The sequence below is a fragment of the Gymnodraco acuticeps genome, unplaced genomic scaffold (genome assembly GCF_902827175.1).
Source record: "Gymnodraco acuticeps unplaced genomic scaffold, fGymAcu1.1, whole genome shotgun sequence".
NCBI lineage: Eukaryota > Metazoa > Chordata > Actinopteri > Perciformes > Bathydraconidae > Gymnodraco > Gymnodraco acuticeps.
This window is the reverse complement of record NW_022992308.1, coordinates 247,501-274,909: the sequence shown is the minus strand read 5'-3', so window position 1 is coordinate 274,909 and position 27,409 is coordinate 247,501. Positions and strand designations below refer to the sequence as shown.

Genomic DNA, 27,409 nt, shown 5'->3' with positions numbered 1-27,409 from the left:
TAGTCATCGGGGGGTGACATGATGGAAGCAACTACAACCTCAATCACATTGCGAGACCAATCTCAGATTTTTATATTATGCGTATGGGGGGCAATGCATGCATTTTAGTGGCAGACACAGCACCAGCTGTCTTTGATTTGATTGGGGACTTCCACATGTACAGTATATATCTGTCCCTGTGTTGATTGGCAAGGATAAACCTATTGCTGCTAACAACCGTGGAGTCAAGCTGCCAGAATGAGAGAAAGTCATTTCCCCTCCTCTTGTCCTCATCTCTCAGCAAACCTTGACATTTTCCAGCAGAGAAATGTGAAGTATTTCTTAAGTCCTTTCACGCCTCAGTTGACAAATTGGATCAACCTATCGGTTAACCTTCACAAGGAAAAGAGATAATACTTGAGAACGTTTCTTCAAAATAATACATAAGCATGGTCGTCTTTTCCTTGTTTGACAACCGTGGATGCATCACTCTTCAGAGCTGCTTGCTTAGACACACCTACATGTTGGATTTGTTACTGTACATAAAGCAATGACGGCTACACTGAAAAATACACTTTACTTTTTTCCAGTTTGACTTGCATGCTGAGCATCCTATTTTAATCCTGAAATAATAAAAAATAAATCAAAAAAAGAGAGAATAACTCTCCTGCTTCTGAAAAAGACAGACAGGGTAAAGGAATAGCTGTGCTTTAAAACAGACAGAGAAAGGGCAGACTGTGTTCTGTCAGCTGACAAATGTACAAAATGCAACCCTGTCGAATACACTTAAAAGTAGGACAGTCACTGCACAGACACAAACCAAGCCCTTTGTTTCGTAGCAGACAGAATCAACGACATACAGAACAGGTTTTTCTGTTTTTATTGAAACATGTGTTCAAGGAAAATCTACTAAATACGTTAAAAAAGGATAATTTTAACGAGGCTTTTTGTTGTTGTTGCTTTTTTACTTTCTTACCGGAAGCTCAATGAGAGTTGTTTTAAACATGTTATCTCCCCAGTGCACATATGTTTCCATTATCTTTTTAAAATCATATTGGAAATAAGTCTAATAGCAGGAAAGCACTAGCCATAGTTAACGAAACACAACAGAGGCACCACAAAGGGATGAGAATATATGTTCTCATGTATCTCCCAGTTAGACTGACCAGTGATATTCTTCCTAACACCTCGTCTTAAAATGACCAGCAGGCAGCACATGTGCACACCCCAACATCTCCACCTGTGTTTGCAGGTACTCTGGAGTCCCTTTCTGGGCTTGGTGCTATGCAGTATGGTGCTGAGAGAGGTTATGTAGACTTATAGAGCGTCAATTATCATTCTAGCTGCCTTATAGCCGGAAATCTCTGTTCTTCATCCCCTCGTAGTGACATGAGTCCAGTTTCAGCGTGACGACTGAATGCTTTAGGTCGGTTGACTGGTGGGGTCTTAACAAACGCCAGGGGGCAGCCATTTGGACCATCAGCTAGTGCCTTCCCACCAGCGCTCAAGTGCATTGGTTTACAACGAGCTGCCTTGGCACCACAAGAGAATGGTTTCCTAGGACTGATTGGCTGTCAGGCTCAATCCATTCGCTGCCCCCAGGAGCATGTCTCCATGACCAATTTAAGAGGCAGAGTCAGAGCCTTCCCACACTCCCTGCCTCTGAGAGAGAGAACAACAGTCATGTGTAGATGTGGGCAAATTAAATATATCCTTATTAAAAGGCTGCATCAACCCCCAGGTCATTGACTAAGAGTTATTGATTTGAGCGTTTTCTTTTTTGCTCAGCATTGTTGAATTATAGTTTGTTTCGTACAAATGTGTTCTATGTTGATCTAAAAGCACATTTTAATCTGAGAGATAATGCAGCATGATTGCTCCTGCCTTCATAAATGCAAATTCTCAATGTATTAAATCATCTTTCCAAAGTCAAGTTTGGATAGGATAACTATACACAAAAGGCCTTCAAATGAGCCAATAAGAGATACCTAATCACAGCCATGAACTAGAAGTTAAGCAAGTCATGTATGTTCTTATATCCACCACATTACTACTTTGCTGCTGAGGCCTTCCCCCTCTCCTCCTGGAATAGAAAACAGGAGGAGGAACACTAAAGGAGATCTGTGTTGTCTCAATTAGAAGAGGAGGCGTTTTTTTCTCCCTGGGCCCAGCTCCAAGCCCAGCTGTGTACCTTCCACCGTGGGCTGCGCCGCTCCCTGCATACTGAAGACATTACTGGCCGCAGGTCAGAGTGTCACACTGTGGGACTCCTCGTGCTCCCTACACACACACACCTTTCATGTTGAGATCTTAGATAAGCAGAACCAGATGGTTTAAGATGGGAGGACAGATAACTCCAGAAAGATTGGCCACTTTAAAACTCACACAATCATGCCCAGTTGAATGGGTGTGTGCATATATGTTGGAAGTGTGGTTTGTCACAATTGAGTGTGCATGCACTCAAACATAACACACTCTCCACAATTATCAGCCATTTCCCCAACTCCATGTTATCATTAGGCATGATGATGATTGCATGGTTGAGAGCCCAACCCCTCCCCCCCCCTAACTGCAGCTCAAATGTAATTGTTCACCTTGAGCCGAGGAGTATTGCTGAAACACACTAGTTAAAACCTGACGAAGGAAGACACAAAATGTTCACACAAATAACTTGGGGCTTTTATTGCTAAAGAGAAACCACGTGTTATTATCAAGCACTTGTTGTCACAGCCTACGTTATCCTAGTTGTATCCAAGCTGAGAGTAAAGTAAATAATTCCAAGTTTCTGAATCAATGGAAACATAATTGCCTTTTTTGCAAGTGGGAGCATGCTTTTGAGATCCAATACAGTGGGAGGATGGGAGAGGGAGGTGTGTTTCCAAACAGCAAAGTGGCTCGAGAAGGAGACCTCTGTTTAACCTTCGCCAGTGGGAGAAATTGCTCACAGCTGGATTTCACTGGTCAAATCGTTCGTTCAGATTTTGAGTGTGCTCTCTATATTTGAAGGTCTCTCTCATTATTCCAGCTATAACTGGGCCAGGGATCACCTTTTCACTATGTTTTCCCCTATTACCTTAATACTTTTCATTTCCACTCATGGTTTTCTCAATCACATCTGGTTTTGTCTATGAATAACATGGTAGTGATAACAAACTATAAAGGATTCACAGAATATATGCCAGAATAATGGTGCATGTGCTTATCTATTTAACTCTTGTGTGAAATTGGTATTTCCGTGGATAAGCCGTGAATGAGTCCAATGACTCTTCCTCTGAATCCATCTCCTTCAGACAGGCTGGCAGCTCTCCAGCAACTCAATCCTCAGTATGCGTCCCTGGGATGGAGGACAGGGCACATGTTGGCAGGCAGATTGCACATTTGAGGAAATAAATTGCCTCGTAGTGGACCACACTCCACATTGTCTGTTCCACTCTGTATTCCTTTGCCTTTAAATATGTTTGTTGAAGACCTGTCATCTGCAGTTTCTTTTATTCCTCTTCAAGGCCCGCTCATTTTCTGGTGTCTGGTGGCACAGCACAGCCGAATAGTCTGTGTCCGGAAGTGAACATGTGGTAGTGTTTAGCTTTGTAATGCCGTGGGTTTAATGGACGTCTTGAGGGAAATATCGCATGGAAGGAAACCAGCATAGTGATTCTGGGCCAGCAAACAGACTGGATGTCCAAGTGTTGGAGTACTCGTGTTATCACAGTTCTTCCCAAGGGTATACCTCAGTCCAAGGCCCACAGAGAAGGCTTAACATGGATGCCAAGTCATTTTTAATAAGCCAAATCTGTTTTGCTCAAACATTGATGTATCTTTTCAATGGAACCTCTATCAATGTAGTGACTCCTTTTGGCAGGAGGCAAGCTTTAACTCCCCCTCAGCTAATGTAATGTAACAGTTTCACTCGGCAGAGGCTTCTCTTAATGTTGCTATGTTGGTTCCAGTGAATCTTTCATGTGTTTTTTTAAAGCCTGATTGTGAAACACTTCCTCCCTGACATTCTTTTTCAAACCTCTTCACCCTTGCAAGTTAATATATTACAATAAATCATTGTGATATATTTATTATTCATAATTAATTGTTACATTTGTCTTCTCAATCTTGCATGGCTGATGTAAAGTCAACAAGTATTTGACCCTAGTATTTCCCTTAGAGTCCCATCTGGCCCAAGCATCAGTGATGCTAAAGTTGAGCTCGGAATAATACAGTCGGTCCAAATCTTAGACGGCCAGTGTTTCATAGACTGTTTTGTTCAGTTAAAAACCCATTATTATTCTGAACCCTCACCTTATCCCATCTAATCAATAAATGATTGTGCTGCTGTTATTGCCTTATAGTATAATACTTGTATTAGCCCTTTGTATCAATCTAACTTGTTTAAAGAAAGCCAGTGAGCTACCAAGAAAAAACTAAACAAATCTCCACCAGTGTACCCATCACACATGGCTGTTTACTGACTAATTCTTTTGGAGATTCCATTAACACATATACATCTGTGAAAGAGGGCTGGCTTTGTTGTCAGAGTATTACATTATAGCCACTGGGCAACTCATACAGCACGTTTAAATGTTGGCAAAGATGTTGATCAGCTACACTGTTGGACAGGTTAAGCTCTCTTGGCAGAACAACGTACAATCAGATGGTGTGACTGCATTCTAAAAGTACAATTTTCTCCAAAATAAAAACACAAACTCAATGGATCATGTCAACCTTGTTTGTATTTAACGATACACAATTATTATGCCAAGTGAACTGTGTGCATTTTAGTAACAATCTCTGTGTTTTGGAGACATTTATAAAACTTGCTTTATTGTTGTGGCTAGCCATCTGTTGAAATATGCCACATATAGTCATCCTCTCTCCCCCACCTGGGACCCTGACTTGTGAGGCAGCTTGAATGTGTGCAAGCCCTCCAGTCCACATGCAGCGCTCATGTGACACGTGGCATAATTGAGTCAGCCAGAAAATACTGTCTCACAAATCAGCAAACTGATGCCAATACTCATTGCCCAGCAGGAGATCTCTCAGCTGTATAGGATGGCATCAGAAAATAATGTGCCTGTCTCATATTATAAAAGGCACTGTTTTGCTGTTTCATTTGAGATAGCATGGGGCCCTGGGAGACGAAGACAGCATAGGTACTACTGACGAATAGGCTGAGAGCACCCTGCTGAGTGTGTAAGGTAACTATAGGTGAGAGATTCAAGTGGCACCATGAGAACAAAGAATGGAGGTTTAATAGAACAATTCAATACCAAAAGCAGCCAAGTTTTCCCTCTCAGTATAATTTGCCCTCTGTCTGTGGGCCATTCTCTAAGGGGGATCATTTTCCCTCATGTTTTATTTTTGCTGGCTCTCCAGTGCCTTTGTCCAGGGCTCTTGCCACATCACAAATCCAGCATGATACCTTGGGCCTCACTGGTCTCTCGCTCTATGTTAGTCAGTGGCTCTACTGTTGTTATCATTGGATTTATTCTTGGGAGTTGTTGATATGTTTTTGCTGTCTTACCTTCCTTGAAATGTTTTTGTGTGCCAACACCGATGCATGGAAATACCTCTGCCAGTCTTGTACAATCAAAAGCGACAACTAAGCCTAACCCTACAATGTGGGTTTCTATTTAGTCATTTGAAAGCAGATGATGGCATTGACATTAAATGACCAATGTTGACTGCAATGTTGTATTACTTTCACCCCCTCTCCCCTCCACTGAGTTACACATATGTGCATTTATCTTGAAGTGGCACTTCAGTTCAAAGCACATGTATTACATGTCTCTACCTATACATATGTGTATATTATGAATCCCTCCATCCACCTTCCCCATCATCACTCTGCTCCTGTTTACACAAATACAAGTTCATACCATTTGCTTTTGTGCATCCATGTGCTCAACTGATGATGAAGGTGATACAGCACATTCTGAGTTGTGGTCCAAGTAGACTTGAAGCTAGAGTGCATAGTCTTGTCATCCTCTGAGAAACATCCTTGGATGTTGACAGAAAATCAAACCATAATACTTGATGTGGTACCGGTATGTACTTGAACCCTTTTTAGCCCCACTTAATACAGTAAACAACTGCCTCCCTGATGCCATGTGTTGACAGAAAGCACTGGAGTTAGGCAGGTGCCTTCAGCATTGCTTCTTCTGGCAGCCCAGGAGATGTTGCCTCTTTGATTGTTTCTTCAAATATGCGAGCCAGCGCTAGGGGAGCAGATTGTTTGTTCTAGATATCCTGGGAGACTCCCATCTTGGGCTTAAACAGAGCAGTTGTGATGATTAGCAACAAAGTGTGCTGCCTCTCCCATAAGGCATGGGCAGGCGAGGAGCTTCTTTCTCAGACTGCTTCTTCCTCGGTCTGATGTATCCCTCCTCATTACTGTAATTCCTGTACATGGGCACCTATGTATTCAGAGCTTGATGTTAAAGTGTAAATGAAGAGTAATACACACTGACATGTGGCCTCAATGATGTCTCCATTATACAACAAAGGTCTCTTCATGCTTGGACTAATTTGTCTATTGTGTTCAGTAACAGAGAGTTTATGCCATTTTCTTGGATAGCGGGGTGGGTAACACAATTATCTCCTTGGCTCTAGCAAGTTGACATACAGGGCCTAAGGGAAGGAACTGTGCTTATCAACCATCTACCCTCTGTCACAATGACACACATGTTAGCACACACACACACAGAGAGGGGGAAGTCATCTGCATGGCTTATCTGATGCTACAGCTGATGATTATGTTCTTCCTAATGTGCTTTCGTCAGTCACATCTGCCTCAAAAAACAATGTTATACCAAAGGTGTGGCCTGAAGGAAACACGACTGGATTTAAATAATATAACAAAATATAATGTTGCCAATAATCTTATTTTAGCAATTTGGTATACACTATCAATAAAGGTTTATATATGTGAAATAACACCTTCTAAATAGCAGCTCAGCGAGCGTCTACCTTGTAGAGTATTATAGAACCTGCTAAAGTTTTCCGGTATGGATACTATAGTTTTTAATTGGCTTATACCATCTGTTGCTGTCTCACCCATCGTTTCCTGTCAGCTTTCGCTTTAATATGCACACATGTATTTGCATTCTAATGTATGTAAATTATTTATTTCACTTTGTTGTGGGATGTTGACTTTTTTTTATATAATTATATTATGTATTCTCTTCAGGGCTGAAAGCAGTCAATGTATCATTTTGATTAAAACATGATGTACATTAGTTTTATATTGCATTTCATTTCAAACAAATTGACTTTAATTTTGCAAATATTGTTTTTCTTTCAGTGAAGAAAGACGTGAAAGATGAGACTGATGACCGAATGCAACATTTCAAGAAAAAGGCGAAAGAGCTTCGCATCCTGGATGCCAAAACAGCTCAGAATCTCTGTGAGTATATACAGTTTACTCAAAGAGTATGACCGACATAACCACATGTTGAACACCATGCATTCATAACTTTCTATATTCTTTTTAACCATGACCTTTTGTGACAGGAAGTCAGTGTTATTTCCCATGACACCCCAGGCTTGTTATACCCCCATGAATTACTCAAGAAAGGTGTTTGTGGGAAACACACAGCAGAGAGCCCTCAGCAGTGATACTGTTTTACTGAGCCCTTTGGGGAAATGTTTTCTTGGCAGTGGTTTAACGGTCACCAAAAGTGCACATATATTGTTTCCAAGCTCCCTGTCTGTAATCATGTGTAAAACAAATTCTTATTAGGACGGATCGCTAACACTGTAGGTATTCGAATCCCCAGGAGCTTCAGTGGACTAAATGTTTAGTCTATACTGGTTTACATTTGTTTCCTCACTCTCAAAACACTCCTTTGTTTTGATTTGGTGGACAAAACGATTAGTCTATTCAGGTTTGATACAAATTATATACACATTATTTCTACCTGTGAGTTTCAATAACATCTGCAGTTCATTTCTCTATGAAAATAAAAAATCTAAAATGTGTCTAAAACGTTGCCTGATATCAGCCTTGTTTTGGTTGGATGGTAAAACATGTATTATTGTTTCCCTAACTACATTTATTTGGCATCTACAACCTTGATGTCCCTTACTTTAGAGTTACAATTTAGAAAATAACACATTTTATGAAATATGTGTGTCTAATGATAATATAACATGGTTGCAACCATACTCCAACCTCTTTGTTTATCCATGTTTTTATTACCTTTCTGGTTTACTGGAGAGTGGGATGAGTATATTTTTAATGGAGAGAGGTCAGATGAATGAGTTCATCAGACAAAGATATGAGGTCTCATATTAGGAAGGGGCATGTGTCATGAACATAAGGATGCTACATACAAGCCTGTGTGTTTGTGTCTCTGTGTATGTGTGTGTATGTGTGCCAGTGTGCACATGTCATTGCACTTGTGTATGCGCTGTGACAATGTTGATAGGTGTCACTGCCATCTTTGATTACAGCACCAGCAGATGGGCTCTGAGTTTGTCAGGAAGCAAAAAATAAGTGTAGAAAATCTCACCTCCAGCATGGCAATGGGTGGAAGGCATGTGGTCGTACAGAAACACAGCTTCCCCGGGTCGCCCTGACACACACTGAAGCATCATAGATCAAATTCTCTGCCTGCCACATAACCGTCTGAGCTCCCTTTTGAAGTTTGATGTGTGGTGCTATTGAAGGTTCAGTAACCGGGATGGGTAGCAGGACACAGTGAATGATTGTGATGCCAGCACCGCTTGATGTATTGTGATATAATGGTTATGCATACTATCTGATACATTGTCTACATATCCTATCATTCTCTCTATCTGTCTATCTAAAAACATACCTGCATATTTTGCATTGAGCTGCAGGTTAGCATCTAACTTGTGGCTACACCCTGAACAGAGACAGGTTTCAGTATAAGGACATTATCAGTTAACATGTTCCTGTAATCTATATTTAACTGTAGGCTTGAACTGTTGCAACATTTAGACATTTATAAGAAGATAATTAATATACATTTCTCAACACCTTTACCATGCACTGCCTTTCTGTGACCCCCCTCCTTGCTTAAGCCTTAGATATAACATCTAAGAACAGACTTGGTGAGTGGATTTGCAGCTTGTTCTGATAGTATTTTACAAAACTACATTGACACAACTCCACATGCACCACTTTGCTCATCTTGGCACAGTTAGGTTAGTCTGCAGCCAGAACATAACCAAACAGTGGCATGGGAGACCACACCCATCATCAAGAGAGCATACAACAGGTTGCAATGCTAGTCAGTAGACAGTCACTTAACTTAGCTTACCTGCCTCCCTTATCCCATCTGTATCTATTCCAGTTTGTAATTCACAATATTTCCCACCATTACTTTTGACAACCCTCCCGTAAGAGAATCTTGTATCCAGCTGTTGGTTTCATACAGAGAGGACATATTTTAAATTGTATAACGTTTAGACTACAAACAAGTATGACATGATCCATTTGATATAATATCACGCTAATGAGGAGAGAAGATTGAGTATACGTGTATATTACCAACGGACAAAGACAAACCACAGTCTAGATAGAATAACTTTATATTTAATTCTACAACTCTGAGTCACCATGACACAGTCAAGTCGTACATGTTAATGTTCAATAAATAAACATATCAATTACACCAGACAATAAATATATATTTTTTTATTTATACTTTTATTGTCATTACACAGTAGGCCTACTTACTATGTAACAAAATGGTTTCTCTGCATTTGACCCATCCTAGTGTTAGGAGCAGTGGGCTGCCATTATGAACGGCGCCCGGGGAGTCTTGATATGCCATGACAATGTACGAAGTAAATGCTGTAAATAGTCTTTGACAAAAAAAAAACCTCTCAGTTTGTTGCGCGTCAAATACAGACATCAGGTCCCACTGCAGCAGCATAGCAGCTGTTGAGAGAGTCTCCTCCAACTCATTACCAAACCTCCACCTGTGACTTCCACCTGGATACACCATCAGCTCCAATTTCTACTGTAGGCACCCCACCTGGAGAGTGAAACACCCACCAGGTTGTCCCCTGAGGCAATTTCAGTGTTTTTCTTTGTATCCACCCAAAAAACCCCATGTAGCCCCCCCTGATGACACCATTACAGCTACCACATCCAACTATATATTTTTGACTTACTGTCGTGATTACTATGATTCACGGTTAACTTTGTATGCCTTTTGTTTATGGACTTGATGTCTTACTTCCTTTTTTATGTCAAGGTGACACAAACTATCCCATTTTCCCTAGTGACACGTTTGGTCTGTGGTCATTTTGTCTGAGGAGCGATGAGTGCTGAAATGTCTCTTTGAACCCCGAGGTCTAATACAAAAAAAGGGGAGGAAATGACTCTCTTCTCTTTCCATCACAACAGCAATTTTCTTGGGCTCGTTCCGCCTGCCTTATGAAGAGATCCGGGACATTGTGCTGGAGGTAGACGAGGAAAGACTGAGCGAATCACTCATCCAGGTAAGACTGATGTTCAATGTGGTGTGTTCGTTTTTTCACCCACATACACACACACTTATTTTTACCCTCTGAAAAACGTGTGTGTGTTAGTGACTGAGAGAGAGAGAAGGGTGTAGAGAGATATTCTATAGACGTTCAAATTAAAATATCATTTTTTAATGTTTGTGTCTGGCGAACAGATTGGTGAACCCATTTTACATTTAGTATGGTCTGTTTTTGGCTCCAGTCTGTCCGCTCATTCTCATGTGGACCACAGAGACCCCCCATTCATCTCCTTATAATGGATAATGAAGGACAAGGCTTGGCAAAGTCTTCCCTACTCCACCCTCCTTTCCTCTTGCCTTTGTCTTTTACAATAATTGATGAGCTTCCTAAAGGCTGCTTGTTTTGCTGCCTTTTAATTTATGTCTATCTTGTCTCAGAAAGCATTAATTGAAGGCAGGGCCGAGGCATCTGAGGTGAAGATGCATTGTGCAAGCCTCAATTGCACTATATTCTGCAATGTCTTTGTGTTGAGCACCAAAGCAGGGCTGGCGTTTAGTGTTTCTGTTTTGTTTCAGATGTAGGAGATGTACATTTCAGGACTAAACACATGGAAGATGTTATTTCTGTAAAGCAATAATGGTTTGGAATAATTATGTGTGCAGGAAAAGTCATTTGTTTTCCAACTTGCAACATAATTCAAGTTTACCTACAATTTAAGTCCAGGGTTCTTTCCTATGTTTATAAAATAAATATAATAGATACAGACATTACTGTATTGTAGTAGATAGTTCCTTTCCCACATGGCTTATCAACCAACGCTTTCACAGGAGTAAGTCTTACTTTCTCTCCGCTGATTGGATCCCAAACACTAGTAAAAGGTGGTGAGGCGATATATATATATTAAGATGTGGCCTATCTAAAGAGCTAGGATATTAGTTGAAACTTTAATAAGCTAGCAATCTGGCAATAAGTATATCTAGTAGTGAAATATCAGACCCCCCTCTGCTTTGTAAAGGAAGTTAAGGTGTTGACCTTTTCACCTTCAGCTTCAGCGTCATCTTGACCAAGATACCAACACTAATCTGGTGTCAGTACTCAACAGCTTGCACTTGAATAGTACAAATAGACCCAATATGGGAAAAAGGCTTCACCATCTGTTCTCAATAAAATATATTTTGGTGCAGTTACTATGATACAGGCATCAGCTGTAACCCTCAAGTTCCTTTTGTTCACTCGTTAACAAAACTCCATGTGAATGAATAGTGTGTTTGGGATGTGTTAAATGGTCAGGGATAAGTGAGCAAAAATGATGTTTTTCACAAATGCATTTTTGTAAGGGTTTCTGTTGTACCGATGACCTCTTCCATTTCCCTCTTTAACAAATGTTAAGCAGGACAATGAGGCTGCTAAACAAGAGGAAGGCTCAACAAGGCTCATGAGAGCATGTGTGTGAGTCAGCACAAGCATCTGAGAGCTGAGCTAATGTCACAGAGTCCTGGGGGAGGCGAGGGGACCCATTGAGTTAACTTATCGTTCCTGAAGGAGCCCACATCTGGCAAGTGTGTGGCTGCTGGTTGGATAATGATGCTAGACTCACAGTAAAGCCTGGACTTAGGACAGCAAAATGTTTTATTTACTTACAGTTTACTGTCAGTGTACCCTCCTTTGTGTGCTTGAAGAGTGTTTCCATTTACATTCATTATGTTGTACTCAAATATTCCTCGCATATTCCTAAGCATTGACTAATAAGCTCTGACTACATTTGTTTTCTTTAGTGATTATTATACACCTACACTTTTGCTCCCACTAATATGTGATGATGTTGGAATATTTATTTTGAGTACGTTGCTTGAGTGTAAAGGCCCTGTCACACTGTCCCGAAATTGACACCCGATGGACACACGAATATGGAATTGTGAATTTCGCACGAAGATGGCCTCGAACCACACACGAAGGCAACATTTACATTACATTTAAGACATATAACTGCAATGAAAGTACCAAAAACAATTATGTTACAGTACTATGATACTGTACTGATATCTTCAGACTTTGTTCTTTACTTTATCCGTCGTTATATGTAGAAAATATTACGTTTTCTCCGTAATGTTGTTTCCATAACAACAACAACTTCCTGTCAACTGTCCTTCAAAATAATATATTATATCCTTTTTAGTTTCACAGAACACAAATTGGGTTATTTACATAATACATTTACATGATTTTGTTGTGCAATAAAACAACCCGATGGACACCCGATAAAGGAAATGTTCAAATTCGGCTGTGATCGTAGCAACATCGGGCCATTCGTGAGGGCATCTTAAGCCTTCGTATGACCGCCGGTGGAGTTTCTCAGGCTCCGGCAGCAACTTCGTGAGCGGTGGCAAAATCTTTGGCATGCCAAAAAATTGCCGAAGGACCTTGCGAAGGTTCATTTTCGTGTTGAATTCGTGTGTCAATTGTGCCCTTCGTAAGGCCATCGTGAGGGCATCTTGTTATCATCGGTGCCATCGGGCATTCGCCCCGATCAGAGTGAGGGTGAATGCACCGATGATAACACGAAGATGACACGATTTGACAAGATGCCCTCACGAGTGCCTTACGAAGTTGCCGCTCACGAAGTTGCTGCCGGAGCCTGAGAAACTCCACCGGCGGTCATACGATGGCTTAAGATGCCCTCACGAATGGCCCGATGTTGCTACGATCACAGCCGAATTTGAACATTTCCTATATCGTGTGTCCATCGGGTGTCAATTTCGGGACAGTGTGACAGGGCCTTAAACGATGCATTTCTCCTTTAATGATTATTAAAACACATGCATAATTGAAATGGTAATTGTTACATTCACATGGTTTAACACTTCACTTTATTTGTTTTTAATATCAGTTTGAACCCATACACAGTAAATGGGTTGTATTTGGCTATCATGCCATATGGTGTGTAGTGTTGGGAGCAATAAGCCTCGCCACTTGGAGAGTATGTCCACTCAAACACATTGGTTATCATGTCATCATAGGAGAGGAGTTCCTTTTTGAAGCACATTTTCCACATTTTCAGCAAGAGCTAGCTATTTTTCACAAATGGTTTGCTTTACATACATTGATCTTTAATTAGACTTCTTGTGCCACACAGTTGCTTTGGCTTTTGCTTCCCTGGCAAAAATGCAACTATTGTTTTTGTGCTTGATGGACAGTGCAATTTGTTCCTAGCCTTTTACAACATATTAGGCATTTCTCGAATACTGGTATACACACGACAGTGAGGTACCATTTGGCAACACATATTTTTTCATAAGAACATTTTACTGAAAGTATGCTTGGACAACCTTATAAAGACATGATTATAGAACACAATAGCTCTCAAGGAAGCAAGCCACACACGCCAAATAAATACAGCTTTCCAGAGGCACTGAAGGGAAGCAAAGAGATCTCCTGCTGGGTGACACAGTCCTGAGTGTGGGCTCCATCTGCACAGTGCTCATCTACACTCATTATGCTGATTAATCACTCTACACCACCCACTTCCAGCCACACGCCAATCACCATTTATCCACATGGACAACTGCACACACACACAGAGTAGGAAGATGGGTCTTCAAGGCTTGGGCAATACTGAAAGGAAATGCATTCGATGTCTTGCTAATGTTAGAAGGAGTGGGCTTAACATGAAAGTAAACACATAACATGGATGAACAATAAATACGTGAAGAGAAAGAAGGAAACATATTTAAATGAAGGGGATGAAATCTACATAGCCTTTGATTAGCCACAGTTAAATGGTGTATTAGTGTGCTCGTTATGATTGGTTAGTGTCACCTGTTGCTTTTTCACTGCATAATTACAACCATAAAATAGGCTTTGCCAAACAGGTTTAGGTTTAATTGAATTTAAAATGTTTAAATGCTGATAGCTAATGATCAACCTACTACTGTTATCTTAATTGACACTTGACCACTATCAGTAATTAGATATCATTACTCAATTTTGTAACCAAGTTAGTAAACATTTTGTTAGTTTGATATCCCACGTTTCTTCTTATTTACTGAGCATTGTTATCAGTTTAAAAACCAACTTAGGCGCCAATATACAGTCCAACCTTGAAACAATGATACTGGACCATACCTGGCAGCGCCACAACACTCTTCTGTATTCATGCACTCTACTGTGATGAGAGGCTCTGATAATTCTGGCTCTGTTTTAACTGGTCTTGTAGCTCTTCATACAAGATGAAAATAAAACGCTTCATAACTCAGCCCAGTTCAGATTCTCCCTTTGCAGTATTTTGAAGAGGCAAACGTCAACCAAGCTAGTAATGGATAAATGGAGGGAATAGTGAAAATGGAAGGAATCAAGCAAGCAATAGGTGCTCATCATGCATCTACAACTCTGTAACTCAATCTTATTATCTTCCTTCTCCGTCTACATGTCTAATGTAATGATTTGTCAGCAGAATGTGGCAGTGCGCTGGCCTTGAAGTACCCCTACAATGTGTCATCCTGGCAGAGTGGATAGATAGGAGTTGATTGGCTCTCCTTATTCTGCATTAAGGCCCATCAACGCCTCAGAAATGATGAACACATCCCTGGATGCTGGCAGACAGTCTTGTTCCCACCATTCATTCAGACTCCATATGAATCTTAGCAATACCACACTTATTTTCATCTGTATATGACTAGCATACAAACAACACATGCAAATGGATAGACAGTTTCAGTTATCCCCTATGACTTTATCTCCTGCACAATGTTGTCATTTATCATCCGGCTATACATGTGTGCAAGGTTCATGCAAAGGTGCAGACACACGTGTTTGTATGCAATGTGTCTCTTTGTATCTCTCAATCTCATTTGATTTCAATATGCATAGTGCTGGTGGACAGAGGTCACTTTTGTATATCAGGTCAGCTTCATCACATTCAAAAGACATCAGAGCCACCCTACACTGTATAACAATGAGATACGGAGACAATGAAAGACAATAATGAGCATTGGCTCAATGAAAACAGATTGAGCCCCAGAAAGCTTGGCAAATGTCTGCATTAAAAGGCCTGACAGCCTGACAAAGCTTTTCATTGCTATTGTTGGCTGGCAACAGAAGCGACAAGGGAAGGTTCTGTAGACCTTGTTTGTGTGGGAACGAGTCAGGCACGTGCACTATGGGCTTGATGCTCCTGGTTGAATTGGGTATGTGTTTGGTTTGGCTCTACAGGACGTCCGACACCCCTACAATATATATTTTAAGTGGCATCATGGTGGTTATACCTAATATTCATATTTTTAAAATGTTGGTATGACTATGCATGACCTTGATATCATTGACTTGGGTTCGCCTCTTTTGGTGTTTTAAATTGCCCCAAAAGCCTCTGTGCCCCATGGAGCCCAAAGCTTAACTGGCACAATGCGGTCCCATGCCCTTACAGTTCCTGCCAATGGAACACAAGGAGGCCAATCAGATGCCAGATTATTAATAAACACTTGTAAACTTGAATCATTTATGGTAATCAACTGGGGTTGATTATAATAGTTCTCTGGCAAGTGTACTATGATATAATAGATAGCATTGTTGATTTATTATAACATTTAAGCATTACGTTAATACAAATTGTATTATTATGTTATTGCTCTGTCATTACTTGAACATAGCACAACATTTTTTGGGGTAATGTAGAGCATTGCCCATGTTTTAGTAGAACGTTATTATAATAGCATATTTCACAAGATGTGCAAAATCAGCAACAACCTTTACAATAATTAAAATATACATGAAAATTAAAATGTTGAGGATTCTCTGCTTATTTAAGTTTTGTTCACATACTGAAATATTTATGCATTGCGGGATTTTCTAAATTAGGAAGGGACATGTGTCATTAAATTATCATACAATATATTCCAAATATATTATTTTTGACAGTTTTGGCCAAATTATGCTCAGCAAGTGTTCTCTCCAAACCCACCAAGCTTTTTTATTTTGTCTTGTAACTTTTTTACTGGACTGCCTTGCGTTCCCTTGTTTTTTTGATTGGCACATCTTGGGAGATAGTTACAACAAAATAACTGTTAACATATTGTTTTTATTTGGTATAGTACATGCTTACCCACCATGCAAAAGCAGACCATAGTTCCTCAGGCACTTTGTAAAGTTGTGTGGTTACAGAATTCCTGTGATGTTTAACTATGTCCCATTTCTAATTTAACAAAGTAATATCAAAGCTTATGATCACATATATCCTAAGTGGATCTTAGCTGATGTAAATCACAACATATTTGTTTTTGGCAACTTAAGTTAGCCACTGAAGTTCAATAGTTGCCTTACAATATATACATATACTGTACATCAGGGCTATTCAAGTAGTTTGGAATGGGGGCCGGTTGATGAAAATGATCCAAAGCAAGGGGCCGGGAAACAAATGACTTGAAATATGAGCAATCATATTAAGAGCTTCAGATACAGTAAATACAGGTCACCCTTGAAAAAGAGATCAATGATCTCAATGGGATTCACCTGCATAAATAAAGGTTTGAAATTAAATTAAATGACTACAACAGCATAGTGGAGTGCATATATTTTGTTTAATTAAATCAAACATAGCCCCAAGGCCTTTATAAATGGCAAGTTCAGAACTCAGTACATGGGAAGCTAATATAACCATCAACATCATTAGATTTAGATTAAATTATCTAATAATTCACACAAAATAGCAATTTAGGGCCATACACAAACAACAGTGCATATTATGGTATAATAACAATAAAGACAAGTGAGCCATACCACATCAATTGCTTAATTAAAAGCAACAACAATTGTCAAAAGACTTGTATTAATTACCAGACCACAACACACAGCCTTTTAAAACTCAAACATTTTTTGATTAACATAGTGATAACTGTATGCAACCAACTTGGCAGATATGTGCCATCTAATGAGAGAAATGGCATTTTTTCGATTTAGCAAGAGCAGGGAAGTCGGGAGTATACGTTGTCATGGCAATACGCATACAGTGATGCAGATGCTGGTCGGAGAGGGATGCGCGATTATTAGTTTTTATGGCATTCATGTGTGATAATGCCGATTCGCACGTGTAAGTCGAGCCAAACATTGTGAGGACAAAAAGTGCAAGACCCCTTGAATGAGGGAATTTCTCGTGGCTGACTTCATGAGTCCAGAACTTTTCAGAACCTGTCAGCTGAAATGACTGTCGCAGGTCATCTGATGACTGCATGTCAATGAGTTTGAGTTGTAAAGACGCCTCATTTAATGTCACAATCAGCTCCTTTGTTTTCAGTGCAAACTCCCCCTCTACATTCACAGAGAAAGAGTCCTTCACAAATCTCATCACTTCAGTCGGGAGACTGAAATGTTCAAACCTCGCGGCAAAGTTGGTTTTCAATGCGTCCATAAATCCAGTCATCACCTCGGTGATTTGTAAACCTGCAGTGCGCAGTGTTGGAAAATGGAGCATTTTGCCTGGACATAAATCTGCAAAAAAAGTGTGAGCTTTTTTTGAAACGCATGGAGTCTCACTGCTCGGCTCTTGGCAGTTCAGGCATTTATCAAACCTGGCAACCGCGGGTTTCCTGGCAGCTGTCAATCAAAGTCCAGTGGCTCCGCCTTCAAAGTGCCAGAAACTTTTCACGCGCGCGTAGACAGACTCCGCGAGGCTGACACTCCCGCGAGCAAGCAAGAGGGCTGTCTCTCGCGAGCGAGCGCAGAGCCGCTCGTGGGCGCAGAGCCGCTCGCGGGGGTTTAATCTGCGCGCGAGGGTCATTTTATGTGCGTGTAAAAGCACATTTTCCGCTCGTGAGTAGCTTGTTTTACGCGCGAGAATATTGACCCAAATCTTACTCCATAGTAAAACTCATCATTCTCTATCAGACACAGAAAGGCGTTGGCTTTTTTATGTTTTGAATTGCGGAGAAACGCCATGATCTCCTCCTTAAGTTCACAAAATCGTTTCAAGACGTTTCCTTTGCTTAGCCATCTAATGGCACTGTGCATGAGCAAATCATTATATTGAGCTGACATGTCTGCGGAAAAGTCGGTGCTGTAAACTGGAGTTACAACGAACAAAGTTAATAATCGCCATGACAGAGTCCATTGTGTTTTTTAACTCACCACTCAGTTTTGCGCACAGGAGGCTTTGGTGGATGAGGCAATGCAGCGATCTCAGCTGTGGAGCCACATCTGCCAGCCTAGCGGACAGTCCCCGTGTTCGGCCCGACATCGCAGGGGCCCCATCCGTTACAAGCATGTTAATACGATCCAATCCCAACTTGTGCTCCTTGAAAAACGAAACCACTTTGTGGAACATCACTTCACCGGTCGTGTGTCCATCCAAAGGAATTAATCCAAGTACATCCTCCCGAAAGCACTCACCATCAAATAATCTAACATAGAGGCACAGCTGTGCAACATCGCTGCTGTCAGTGGATTCATCAATAGCTAGCGACATAACCTCCGCCTTTCTCAGTTTGTCCAAGAGAATCTCAAAAACGTCCGATGCAAGGGTCTCCACTCTCCTTGATGTTGACGTGTCAGGAATCGGAATGTTCTTAATTGAGTCAATAACGCTTTTTCTGATTTTCTCATCTGCAACCACTTACTCAATTGATGCAAGCATACACTCTTTCTCTGCGTCCGTAAAAGGCCTTTTCTTTTTTGCCTAATATCCAGGCCACTCGTAGGGACGCTGCGGTAGCTCTCTCTTGGTCAGTGCAAGCCCGAAACAGGGAGCTACGTATTTGGTCATAGTATGAAGTTAGCCCCAAAATCTTCTGGCGGCGAGCATCAGAGCCCGCTGGAAAAGTGGCGTCAAAGTTGGCGTGAGCTGTCTTAAAATGCCTTCTCAAGTTGTGCTCTTTACACACCGATAAACACTCATTGCAGATTAAACACACGGGCCTCCCACTGACATTTACACACAACTACTCTTTCCACTCGCTGTTGAATTGCCGGTTTTCGGTGTCAACCTTTCGTTTTTTTAACGTAGAAAGAGATATTTTGATATCCAACTATGCTGACCAATGTTCTTATTATACATCCATGATGCTGACCAGGTTTGATTAATCGTTCCATTGGCGCGAAACCGTCGAAGGTGCGCGAGCTTGTAGTGAAGGGCAGCGCGAGCCGCGAGGACGCGCGCAGAGACGCAATAAATGACAGGAGTTGGTAGTAGGTGGGTTCGAAACCCGAGCCCGCCAACGTTTTCAGGCAATGTCTTCCCCTCTATCTCTCAATGTAACACCCTCTCAGGAATAAAGGCACTCTGGTCCAAAAAATATATATTTAAATACATTTTTTTTTTAAAATTACATTTTTTTTTACTTTTTAACTTTTTAACATTATACTCAAAGGGCCAGTAAATATCACCCGGGGGCCGGATTTGGCCCGCGGGCCGCCAGTTGAATAGCCCTGCTGTACATAGTCATGTTATTTGAATGAAGCCTGATGCACAGGTGAATAACTTGATTTGAAATGGCCCACATCCAGTCCATACCTTCAGGCTTGTCAGGATGTTCTCGTGTTGAGCTTTTAGGGAACAAGGTTCTCCAGTGCACTTAACCTACAATACATATTTAAAACAAGTGCTTCATTTTAAACCCAGAGGAATTGTGTGACATAAAGCTGTAAGTGGGTGTTAGTGCAACAATATTTAAACTATTCACATATCTTTTAACTTGCACTTATTGTAACTAAAACTTGCACTCGTGTGCTTTAAATACAAAAACAAAGTTGTTTCAATGAATCTCAAGCAAAATGTATGTTTTTAAAAACAGAAAATAAATGTTACAAAAACAGGATAAGTCATACTGTATAAGCACATATGTAAGTTATGTCCGTCATGTATTTGTTTGCTAACCAGTTGCACATGAGATTAGGACTATGAATATAATCAGGCACACATGCAAAAAGGTGACCTCAACGATCTTTATGTAGCACAATACAAAAAGAGAAAATGAGGCAAATTCACAGACATAAAATAGATAGTGCACACAGTCTGAGGATTAATTTCAAACAAACAGTAACAGCAGTTTTGTATTGCTGCTCTTTTTGTTGCACCCCCACACAGAACATGCCATGTGACCTAGCTGCTTGAAGAGGGAGTCATCACTAAATGTTTAAGCAGGCCTCATTTTTTGGTGTGTGTGGTAAGCTAACTCTCGTCAGTGGATGATATGACCCTGGGGGCTTGTTTTGTTGAATATCAGAGTGGTTTCTTAATGTTTAATGTCTGCCAGTGTGTTTTATATTACCCCCCATCTCCTTTTTCAAAAGGAAAGGCTAATGACTAACACTGCACCGTCGCTATTCATTTGCAATTAGTGGTGCTCTATGTTGTGTTCAAATGCACAAGTAAGAATATCAAAGAACTGCAGACAAGTGTCCAGCATCTCTTCCGTTTAATCCCATCATGTCTTAATAAGAACATGTGTGCACATCATTTAGAGCACTCAGTGGTTGTTATACTAGGGCTTTTAAGTAAACAGTGTGAACAATTGTATCCCTTTCATAATTAAAGAGGAGCAGTATAATGTTACACATTACACACCAGTTTTTGCACATCCTGAATCAGCAGGGAACCATATGTCAAAGTCAACATGATGCAATGTTGCAGAAATGATACAGGAAAGAGTTCCACGGCATGGCTTGCCATGTGTGCACATATGTTGATTTAATCCATATTTTCTCCTATAATAAAGTAAATATTATGGAGCCTCTCATTATCTGTATATTGTCACGAATTGTCGGAAACGCTGTCCAAAGTTATTGTTTCCCATTGCCACCAAATCATGACTGCATGTTTAACATTATGACTGAAGTGTAAGTGTGCAGTATGTCTGCATTCCCTACCCGGTACATTAAAGCGTTTCTCCCACTGCGCCCCGCCAACGGAGCCCCGCGCCCCCCCCCCGAAATTCAAGGTGTTTTTAAAAAAAAAAAAATAATAATAATTATATATATATATTTTTTTAATATATATATATATATATATATATATATATATATATATATATATATATATAGCACCAAATTGCAACTAATCTATATCTACTGTCACTTTTCACATTGAACATGTGCTCTTTTATTAAATAAACTAAACACTTTCATTTTAAGTTGTGAGTTTAGTGTTTTTGACCCTAAGAAACACTGGGCTGTTGTAGTATGAAAGCTTACATGAATTATATTTATTTCATTTTGGTTTACCAATATTTTTACCCATATTGTCATGTTGCTTTGTTTAAAAAAAAAAAAGTATTCCAATTTAGCCGTATACATAGTGTCATTACAAATAATTGTTTTTTCTATTTGGTTTTCCACTACTAAGTAATTTAAACTCATGATAGTAATGGCTATCACATAGCCATTATACATTTTGTAAGTTGTACATTTTCTGAAGAAGCACAGTTCAGCCCATCAGGGAGGGCATACATAGATATTCTCTCCAATTATTTTCAGATACATATAAAGATTGATATATATGTACATTTTCCCTTCCTTTTAAATTGTTGCAATTACATCATGTGTCAAATGAAATCACAACACACACTAACTAGTTTGTCTCACGGTGCGCACCAGAGCTATCTGCTTTCGGCTTGGCATTACTTCTCTTCACCTCGCCATGGCAACAACCTTTCCGCCAGGTCTCTCAGGAGTCATTCTTACTAGCCATGCTTGTTATTATTGTTTATCTCTCTTGTCAATCACCCAGATCACCATGATGCTCATCCATATGCATGGGGCCATCATTACACGCTGAAGCTCATTGGCTGCAGGGTCTGACAGTGCCCGTGCCAGCCTTTGTTCTCCGCTGTAACAACAGGTGATTGTAACAGCCTGGCACATTTCCGGGCCTCATTTGCATGGTGTAAAAGTGCACATGTGGGGCAAGGTGATAAGTATGCCTGTGCATGGGCCTGCTGGATTAGAGCTTAAGCATTAGGAACGGGGTCCCCCTTGGGTTTAATTGTGGTTTATTTTTGCACGACACGCATACCTCTCTTCTGCATCAAATGCTAATTTAACAATGACATGAAATACATTATTCTGATGATTTAGGGCTGGAAAAATAAGAAAGAAAAAGGAGGATAAGTATTGAATAAACAGAGTAAATGCATGGGAAAGAGAGGCGAGGCGAGGCTTGGCACGCTGAAATATCAAATGCGTGTCAGAAATTGATGGCCAAGACCCAAGGTACTACATGTTCTTTGCAACGATCATCACCACACTGCTGATCTGTAGCTGCAGGGTCCAGGCAAGGTGCTCTGTCCTGAGGTTGAATATTGATTAAAAGCTCACATATTCATATTTGCACACACAGACACACACACTCAACTACATAGACACAGTCAAGTTAATGCACAGTACAGCGCAACAGTTACATTTTGATTAGGTGGAGTCCATGCAGCTCCTTCAGGCCCACTGGTTGCTGTATTTTCTTAACCGAGTTAACATTTATGTTCTGTTTTCACTCTCCAATTCTGTGTCTTTGTTTCTGTGACATATGGCACATCACTCACAGAGGGTCTCTCAGACAGCACACTCCACAAACAAATTCATTTCTATTACTGTTTTGCACGCTTGCTCTCTTCCTATTTGATTGACAGTCTCATCATATCCCAGCACTGTATTACAATGACTGTATGACGCATTGTAAAAAGAAAAATAATTCATGCCCTTTTTCTTCCCAGTTTGACAAAATGTGTTTTTGAGCTTATGTTCTGCATATAGCTATTCTTTATGTATTAGGTTAAATAGTTTTCATCAAATAAGTCAACAACATTAAATAAGCATAAGTGAATTCACATTTTGAAGTATATTCCACTTGCATTGTATTTATAAAAGCTACATTCAGCTTTAAGCAGAAGGCTCTCAATACATTCAGGTTCAAGTTAAATAAGCTTTGTCTATCTCTCTCTCTGTCTGTTTCTTATTCATATTGTTCTCTAATTTTTCTCTGCTACTTTTATCCATTGTATATGTTCTTATTATCTATCTCTGTGTTTATTTATTTTCTTTCTGTACTTGTGAGGTTGATGTTGCTCTTAATCCTGCTTCAAACCTTTCATGGTAAATGCTGGTGCTCAGGTGTGCACATTAAAATAAAATCCCCCATATTCCCTTCTAAAAGACACATTTAATGTCACAGTAAGTCTGTCAGGTGTTCCAAACCCTCAAATGAATCCCTCCCCCTCTATCTCTCTCTCAACATTTCTTCCTCCCTCTCACTGTGTTTGTGTCTTTCTCTCAGACTGCATTTCTCATTTACTTTAATGCGATTTTAGAATCTGTCACACTCAGTGTGTTGCTTGTCAGCCTGTCACTGTTGCTCTGCTCATACTGAGATTGGAGGTGTTTGCGCTGTTTGGCACAGAATAGATTTGGTAAGACTGCAACTGCCTTTCAAACTGATGTTTATTGTTAAGCATATACCTGTAAGACAAGATTAGCCATGTGTTGATTGTTCTTTGATTTCTCCTGTAAGTTAACCTCTAAAACGGTTTAAATGTTGAAAATGTTTGATTATATTAATGAATATTTCACAAGACATATATGCTTAACATAGCATTTCATATACAATATATTTGGTTTTAACAGTTTTATGAGAAACCGAAAGGCATTGCAATCTATTTTACTGAGCATTATCTGCCAAAATGCCCCATTTTCGTAAACACAAACACAACTTGGTGGCCTTTGTTCCACATATTCGGTTTTCATTTATTTAGTAGTAACCTTTTGTTTGAGATGGATGCTGTCAACACCCACAAACTTGTGTGCAAAGTTACTTTTCTATCTTTTGACTCTTAAGCTTAGTTTGAAAAAAAATACACTTTTGAAATTCATCATAATGTATTTTTCTGAACTGTCAAACATTCCTTTTAGAAGTTAAGGCTCGTAGGATGTTGAATAGTCTTCTTTGTCTGATATGTTGTTATTGATTCAAACTGAAGTCTTCAATGACATGCCATGAGCCAGGCAGGGAGCCTGCTGAGGTGTCACAGCAGGGAGATGGCACTCCCATGTTGCTCCTTATCAAAAAGCATGGGCACAATACCACATGTTTTGCCATCTCCCAATTTGAAGAGAAAATCAATTAAAAGGAGAAAATCTCATCTGTCAAGCACATGACAGACTTGGCTCGTCTTCTGTCTTTGTTGAAGACCTCCCAGGCCTAGTAGAGAGGAACACAGTTTACTCCGATCATCTTTCAGACGTCAGGTTATTCGCTCTCTTTCTCTTTTATTTAACCCAGTTTAATAAAGACTTTATTGCTCTGAGCGAGGCTTTATCGATTGACATGGCTCAGACTATATCTCAAGCCTTCTTGCTTTTCTTTATCATTTGCACATTACTGTTGGGAATATGCTCCTAGTTGTGTTTAATCACTCTGATTACACATAGAAGAGGTAGTAAACCAGGTGTGGTTACAGATAGGGTGCAACATGGCTTGACTGGATTGCATTCTGAATAACAAAGCTTTCTGACTTTGCACTGCTGTACATCAGTGCCTGCTGTTTTTAACAGCATGCCGTGCTGTAAACTGTAGTGTATGCCTAATACATGCTTAATACCCCCCGTTTTAAACTGTATTAACTTGGCATGGGTTCATTCACAGATGCTGTGAATATGAACATGATTCACTGGGAGCTAGTTGACAGCAGCAGAGATCAAAGTATGAAAGTGAAAGCCCTACAGATACTGTCATCTTCTACAAATGTATAGTGAACTGTAACCTGTATCTCATTACTTTTAAACTCTCATTTACCCTCACAACCGCTCTCATTCCTCCGGTACACCTCTGAATGTATGTGTTACAGTAGTGGAATGATTTCACCTATATATGTATATATACACTGTTTTAAAAAATCCAAAATATACAATTGCATGTTCATGTAAAGGGGAAGGACCAGTTAAAGTGTTGTGAGGTTATCTGAGTCCTTGAGTTGACCTTCTGACGGTAAATACTAAATTGATTGACTAATCTGTTCAATAATATTCTAATCTTTTTCAGAATTGGATAACAAACTAAAACAATTACATGCACAATAATGGTATGGTTATTCTTTCAATTCAATGTAACACACTTTGACAGGCAGGCTCTGATTGCGTCACTTATTTAGACTGATGAAAATGAATAGCGCTAGTGCGAGTGTTATTGCACTACTGCTGTCGTTGACACAGATTAATTGATTATGATCCGTCTACTGAGCGGGCAATTGATTGACGGTTGAATTCATATTTTAATGATGACTCCCAGAATGTACAAAAGGCAGTTTTGTGAAGGCGCATGAAACATACATGCACATTATCTACACTGCTACTGGTACTTTAAAAAGCTTTTGAACTGTGACAGTACTCCGAGAGAGAATACATCTATAAATGAAGGCCATAGTTGTTATTGAATGTAGGATCAACTGACATAAACTGAAATTAAAACTACTTGAAAAGAGCACATGAAAATATCCATTTATACTCAGTTTCACATTTTCTGTTAACACATAAGTCTAAGTCATAACTATGTTGGTCACATGTTCTGTTAACATAACATAATGTACAATTTACCCGTTTCAGTAATGTGAAATTCAATTATTTAACATTGACAACAATGTTTCCTTAACAAATGGCTGCAGGGTAGTGGGATCATCAATTCCCACTCACATTAACAGTCTAATACATACATTTAATTAATATAGTCCCTTTTTCACACATTCTACCTAGACTTTGTTTATTATTTTCCATAATGAAGCAGGATTTCTGAGGTTTTAATTTGAACAACCAATCATTGATGGAGTTTGCTTTGTTGGTGGATTGCTGTAACTTGGCGAGTATGCTGATATGTAGCTCCTTCATCTGAACCCAAGGTGGTAAATAAATGTGTAGTGTGTTCTCCCAGTAATCTCTCCAGACTGCTGTGTGCGTCTGGTGGCCTGTGGTGAGGAGTCTGGCCCAGCTTCATCTCCCAGTCTCCCACATTGCCACACATATGGCGCTGCCTTTGTGTCAATTGTGCTCTATGGGGTCTCTAATAATTAACAAGATGACATACAAATTAATTGACAAACTCATGGTGGTTGCGTTGCGGTTTCTATTACGTAGTCTTTTGTTTCAGATGTATTGAGCTGTAGCAGTTTTTTAAATGGACCTCTCTCAAAACTGTGAATGCATTCTTAATGTATAAAGCGACTTTGAAATGGCAAATCCAATGAATGACATTAGCGCTGTGCGTATGTATGTTTGGATGTGTCATTATGGATTTTGCATGCTGACAAATGACTGACGAGCTTCACTTAAGAAGGACAATACAATATTATAAATGTGCTTCAATGCATTCCCAAGACTCTGCCAAGGACACTATTTCCTTTATTTCTATACTGTGCCATACCAGACTCAACTGAAACAGAGAGGCACTGCAAGGCTTACTGTAAGGGTAACAATATGACCCTTATTGTTGAATTTTGCGCAACATCAGAAAATAACAATAGTGTTAATTGGATGTGCCGCAGTATTAACTAGCTATTGTTTTTCTGCTGTGTTGATAATGTTTAATTCAGAACCAATGGTACATTCTCAAGGATAACTGTGTTAGAAAATAAACATCTTACTATTACACATAGACTGACATCTTTTTTTGTTCACTTAGACTTTCATTATGAAACTTTCATTCAATTCCATCTGATTATTGACTACATTCAAATGTGTATATTTCTAAAGGTTAATGTTTTCAGGAACATCTTTAATTACTTTTCGGTAAACTTTTAAAAAAGTAATAATAAACCTCCCAGTTTTAGAATTGTGTTATTTTTATTTTCCATTTTCTCCAACAAAAACATCTCCAGGTATATTAAACGGCCTGAGGGAAGAGTGTTGTTCTCAAAAGGTCATGAGTGAATAATTAGCCATTTTATTTTTTTGCTGAATATAATATATCCATTGCTCTCAACCAAAAGGGGACACAAAATAAAAAAAACATGTGCCTGGTCATCAT

The 27,409-nt window shown here is 39.8% G+C and overlaps 1 protein-coding gene across 10 annotated transcripts in view; it reads left to right on the top strand.

Moving 5' to 3' along the window:
• diaph2 (diaphanous-related formin 2) overlaps nucleotides 1-27,409 on the top strand; it is a 402,550-nt gene that overhangs the window by 203,277 nt on the left and 171,864 nt on the right. For all 10 annotated transcript variants that reach the window (XM_034208121.1, XM_034208120.1, XM_034208122.1 and 7 more), the window contains 2 exons: nucleotides 7,271-7,372; nucleotides 10,349-10,443. In XM_034208121.1, the coding sequence (XP_034064012.1) occupies nucleotides 7,271-7,372; nucleotides 10,349-10,443 (197 nt within the window). The remainder of the gene's footprint in view (nucleotides 1-7,270; nucleotides 7,373-10,348; nucleotides 10,444-27,409) is intronic.